Source organism: Anarrhichthys ocellatus, unplaced genomic scaffold (assembly GCF_004355925.1).
Source record: "Anarrhichthys ocellatus isolate YVR2014 unplaced genomic scaffold, GSC_Weel_1.0 scaffold2, whole genome shotgun sequence".
In the NCBI taxonomy this organism is placed as follows: domain Eukaryota; kingdom Metazoa; phylum Chordata; class Actinopteri; order Perciformes; family Anarhichadidae; genus Anarrhichthys; species Anarrhichthys ocellatus.
This window is the reverse complement of record NW_022280032.1, coordinates 632,916-638,870: the sequence shown is the minus strand read 5'-3', so window position 1 is coordinate 638,870 and position 5,955 is coordinate 632,916. Positions and strand designations below refer to the sequence as shown.

General features: G+C 41.2%; 1 protein-coding gene across 1 annotated transcript; it reads left to right on the top strand.

The window, feature by feature from the left end:
• Positions 1 to 306: 306 nt before the first annotated feature.
• Positions 307 to 5,933, top strand: LOC116393803 (low affinity immunoglobulin gamma Fc region receptor II-like). Its single transcript, XM_031866428.1, has 7 exons — positions 307 to 574; positions 756 to 1,803; positions 2,703 to 2,741; positions 2,833 to 3,105; positions 3,193 to 3,435; positions 4,314 to 4,427; positions 4,566 to 5,933. The coding sequence occupies exons 2-7, from the start codon at positions 1,773 to 1,775 to the stop codon at positions 4,655 to 4,657; spliced, it is 792 nt and encodes a 263-aa protein (XP_031722288.1). The 5' UTR covers positions 307 to 574; positions 756 to 1,772; the 3' UTR covers positions 4,658 to 5,933.
• Positions 5,934 to 5,955: the final 22 nt, after the last annotated feature.

Here is a 5,955-nt window from a genome sequence, read left to right as displayed (position 1 = left end):
CCAGAGTCAATAACCACTAAATCTCTTCTAGCACGACTACATTTTTAAGGGGCCGTCAACACGAGCTAATTTGACTGTTGTTGCGACGTTTTCAAACACAAAACGTTGCCAGACCTGCAGGCCTCAGCATCCCAGACATGAAATATTCATAGAGCACACAACAGGCCGGCTGTTCGTCAGATACTGGATTCTTCTGGAGGACCAGCTGATGCTGACGAGTCCTGAATATGGATGAGAGGACATGAAATGTGTTGCGACATAAAATCTCACTGTGCTCTGAAATTCAGTCATTCATAGGACTGAACAATGAGTGTGTTTCAGCCCTGAGCTCTGCACATTCCACCACAGAATATGTCTTATTTTACAATGAACACTGTATTTACTATAGTGAAATGTTCCTCAGTGCTGGTGGGAAGATTCCCCCTGTTTCCAGTCTTTATGCTAAGCTAAGCTAACCAGCGTCAAGTTACCATACAGACAGGAGACTTGTATCAATCTTCTTCTCTAACTCTCGACAGTAAAGTATCAGATACAGACCTGTGAAATAAAGCGTCACAATCGATTCAGTTCTCAGGTGAGTAATGAACATCTCCAAATGCTTTTACCACAGTGTTTCATCAGTCCCTGCTTTGTGGAGACGATACATTCTGCAGTTTCTTTGGAAACTGAGTGATGATGAAATTGGAGTAATCATATGTGCTGCGTTGGTGCAGAGCTCCGTGCATCGCTCAGATCTTTGTTGTTTGTGAAATCAGAAACAGCAGCAGAGGCACGACGAGCGCGGCCCGACGCTGTTGGAGGAAAAATGTTTCTGACAGCAGAACTGAAAACAGAAGAGAAATCCTGCCGCCTCGAGGCCAGACAGCCGAGTGTGAAGACACAGTCAGTACGATCATCGGTGGCACACTGAGAGTTACACAGCAGCCCACATGAACACTTAATTTATTCTGTAGATTCATATTTACGTTTCTCTGTATTTAAACTCGTGATGTAATCCAGATTGCATAAATTACTGGCTGCTCTACAAATTCTTGCATTCTGGCCAGATCTCTTTTTTTCACAAGAAATATAAAACAGCCTCCGTATTTGCTGTTTGGAGCCACTTTGAAAACACAGTTCTGGTCTTTGAAAGAGTCTTTAAACTCCATCAAACAGGAAGTTTACTCCTCATTCTTTTAAAGAGTCAGCCGACTCTTGGTTGGTGTCGGTTGGTCTGAAAAGTTACTTCTCCAGAACTGACTCAGGGAAAAATAATGACTTAAAGGTGGCACTGTTTTTTAAATAATTTAAGTATTTTGATTAATTTACATATTTTTAAACTCTTTCCAGTGCATCATTAGTATTAGTTTCAGTGTTTTCCTGTCTTCTGTGTGTTTAGTATCTGTGGTTCAGTCGACAGATCTTCATTAAGTCAGTGAGTGAGCAGTGTGGAGGGACGGAGCTCTGACTCCCCCTACAGGACAAACACCTGCAGCATATATAGATATGTATGTATATATTTGTGTATATGTATGTGTGTATGTATGTATATTACTTATTATATATAAGTGCACTTTGATCCTCGCAGCTTCGTTCCTCAAAACGTACGCACTAACATCATGGTGGTGAGTTTCTTTATGTCTGTTGGTGATGAAATGTTCCGTCTGCACTTAACAAAGTGAATCCTCACTGACTATCTTCCTCCGGGTCAGGAAACCAGAAGTCATGTGATGTAATATGTTGTGAGTTATAAATGTTCAGCGGCACAAAGACGGACTCATCATCCAGACAACATGAAGGCTTCGTCCGTCTCTCTGGTTCTCGGTGAGTCACAAACGGTTTTAATGGTTAATGGTGACGTGAAGCAGGAGCTAGTCATTAAAAAGGTAACTAGTCATGAAACTAGTCATTGATCTGTAACCATTCAGTGTTATAGGTTACATGATGACATTAAACAGTAAGTCTGTGTTGTGGGTTGAATGATGACAGTAAACAGTTTAGTCAGTATAAAAGTAACTAATTGAAAGGTAACTGTAAACAGTAACTAGTTAGTGAAAAGTAACGAGTCAGTAAAAGGTAAACAATAACCACCCATTGAAAGGCAACAGTGAACAAACAAGTCAATGACCAGTAACTAGTCAGTCTTATGGGTTGAATGATGAAAGTAAACGGTAACCAGTCATTGAAATGTAACTTTGAACAAGCGAGTCAGTGATCACCATTTAGTCAGCTAACTAGTCAGTGTCATGGGTTAAGATAACAGTAACTAGTCATTGAAAGGTAACTGAATAGTAAAGAGTGGGTGAACAGTAACTATCAGGCTCATGGGTTAAATGATAACAGTAAACATTAACTAGTCATTTAAAGGTTGAGTGTCATTGATTACACAATAACAATTAACAGAAATAATAAATGAAAAATACTGATTCATGAAACTCTAAATCTGATTAATTGTTCTTAATCAAACAGTGTGATTTTCAGTCATGTAGTATATTTATTCATGTGCAACAGCAAGTCTACGCTATTCAAGTATTTCTCCTTTTTCCTTGTGGTTTTCGTGTGGTTCCCTTTTCGCTTGAAACACATTTCACTTGGATTTCTCCACAGTTTCCTGATGTAGTTCAGTAGAAGAAGTCCACAGGCTGAAAGGTCTGGGCCTGATCTCAGTTACTGTATCTGTCCTTTCACCTCTGGCCTTTAGTAACCCCGTCTTCCCGTTGCAGGCCTGGCTGCGCTGCTGTTTGAGCTGACTGTCTCTGCAGGTGAGCCAAAGACGACACATATTTATAAGGACATTGAGTCACACACATTCACACAAACGTCCACACTTAACTCTGTTGTTTTATCCTCCAGTCTTTCTGAGTGTGAGTCCAAACCGTCAGCAGTTCTTGAGAAGAGACGCCGTCTCTCTGAGCTGTGTTGATGATGGACAGACGGTAGACGGATGGGCGGTGAAGAGGACAACAGGAGGACAGACACAGACGTGCGATGGCGGTCAACAAGACTTTGGTGGATTTAATGGTTCCTCCTGCATTATTCCACATCTGTTCTCATCAGACAGTGGGGTTTACTGGTGTGAAACCAGAGCTGCACAGAGGAGCGTCCAGGTCAACATCAGTGTTTCTGGTACGTAAACTAACTGTCACTGTGTTTGTATTGTTCCAATGGAATACCTCTGTCTGTATATGACTCTGGTCTGTGTTTCTCTTTCAGGTCATTCTGTGTTGCTGGAGTTTCCCAAACTTCCTGTGATTGCAGGAAGTGATGTCACTCTGCGCTGTAAAACCAGAGAAAGTTCGTCACAACTAGTGTATTTCTTCAGCAATAGGAGCTTCATTGGATTTGGACTCGCAGGAGAGTTCACCATCAGCGATGTGCAGCGGTCTGACGAAGGCCTCTACTGGTGTTCCACTGGTCTGTTTTCAAAATCATCCAAGACCTGGATGAGTGTTGTAGGTGAGGACACCAACCTCCACTGTCTGTTTAAATTACAACGGTTATATGACAGACACATTTATAAAGTTTAGAGTTTTTTAAACACTATATTTTTGATGTGGTAACATATCTACACACACACAGTTTAATTGATGTACTAACCCAAAACTCAAAATTGAGATGATTTCAACTTCAAACTTTCAACACGTGTCACTTTCTGCTCGTTACATTTATAGTCTTTTCAAAATAAACTTCCATCTTCACAGGAAACAACTCAGGTTTAGAAAAAAGATCGTCGATTGTCCATCCTCGCTCATGATTACGTGGATAACATACAAAATGATATCTACAAATTACGACGCATTCTTTTTTTGTAGTTATAGCTACGAATGGTGGATGAAACCAGCCTGCCCGTGAACGCAGCATTACAGACACGCCCAGTGAAGGTTGATGCCTCCTGTGATCACTCACTTTAAATGTCAATATAGCTGATCAAACTTATTTATTTAGTCTGATGATGTCATGATTAAGCCCCAACTCGGAACAACTACATTGTGAATTTGGCTGCATTAGAGGAAAGAGTCACAGTATTTAATATCCGTCTTAAAACAATGTAGTCAGATTATAATTATGAATCCTGTTCGTACAAAGGATCCCTTTTATCATGAACTTGCAAAGTAAGTGATGAGGGACCAAATCTACAGTCCTTCTGTAGAAACATATTAAAAAGTTTATATATTTGGGTTGATTTGAGGCTGATGCAGAATGAAGTTGAGTCAAATCGAGTAGATATCTTCTACTTCCTTATTGATCTGTAGTGGAGGGATTGCAGCACAGCGAGTGAATTTCATAATGAAAAAACACTGCAATACTGTAAATGCTGCTGGTTTCCTCTCCAGATCCTCCTCCTCTTCATCTGTCTGTGGTGGGACTGATCTGCCCTCTAGTGGTCTTCTGTCTGTACTGCATGTCCACCATCCTGATGGTGTCCATCTACTGCAGCAGGAAGAGAGGTAAACCACGCACACCTCAGTGCGCCCCCTATTGAACAAATATGTGATGTATTAGAATTGAATTTATCTGGTCTTCTGCTAAGTAACAAGAGAACTCAAATCCTGAACTCCATCCGTGTTTCTTAACCCCGTCCACAGGAAATGAACCAGGCGTGGAGACGGAGCACGGAGTTGAAGGCGGTCAGAGAGTGGCTGAAGAGCTCGGTTACGTCACCGAGCATGATTTCTGAACCGACGAGGATGCATTTGTTGTTTCATATCAGACACTTTATATGAACTGAAGTGTATTCAGACTGTCAATCCTTCACTGGGCTTTGAGCCAAATGCTAACAGCAGAAATGAAATAGGAGCAGAACGGACCATTCAAAGCAATGTAGCAGGACGGTCAGAGCGGCGGCCATTTTTAAGTGTACCGTTGCCATTGCAATCGTTGTAGCGGGCTACATTCTATATAAACTAGACAGACTTACAGCAAGTGGTGGACTCACTGAGGTCAGGTTTTGAAGGAACTAAAAAAAAAGTAGTAGAAAAGTTAAGTGTCTAGAGCCAAAATATGTTAAATTTAACAACTTAGTGCTTCATCCACACAGCAGAGAAAAGCACATTGCCATTACCAGACGACTGATTTTCTGTAACCAGTGTAGCATTAAAGGATGCTGTAGTTGGTCATTGGAGCTGCGACAACAATTTACAGCCGCACTGACGTGTATGTCACCATAACAGCGTCTCCATTTTCTTTTGTACTTGTCAAATTAACCAGGTAAACAGTTAAATACCCGTACTACTCCTGTATTTCTATGACATTTGCCTTTTACAGTGCTCACCATCTTAGGTTAGCGTGCTAATGTACACAAACAAGGTCAGAGCTTTTTTCTGTATTCATTTTAAGTTTTATGGTTTCATTGTATTGCATTACGCATCATAGCCGTTTGTATGTCCATTTGTATGCCGGCCCCCGCGGAGGCTCCAACGCCCGATGCGGTAACGCCGCGGGTCGAGGTGGAGGTAGACGTCGTCGTCCCAGCGCTTCCTCACGCAGCGACCTTGGCCCCGGCAGAGCGCCTCGCTACAGAGTCGCGTTGACGTGGAGACGTGGCGACGTGGAGACGTTAATACAGGCCTACCTGTATTAAGGCAGATCCAGCCGCCTCTACAGGAAAGAACTTTGAGTTTAAGTATTTATAAAGTACAGCTGGATTACAAGACAATCTTAATGGTCAAACTATGCAAAAACTCAGTCATTGAGTTGAAAGCTCAGGAACAAGCTAGTCAGCAATCCTCGAGTTGTGTTATGTTAACGAAAAATGCAAAATGTGTTAAATGGAATATTTCTATGGCAAAACCCAATGTGAAAAGCCATTAATAATTTAAATTGTTCTCACGTGCATATTCCAAAAGAAAGTTCTGTGAATATAAGTTGTTTTTTTAACCTGCCTTTGCATTTAAGAGTCATTGAGTTTTACCAAAGACAGAAATATAAAAAACAAACAAGATATTAAAAACAGTGGGATTGTTCTTTAAGTGCCTT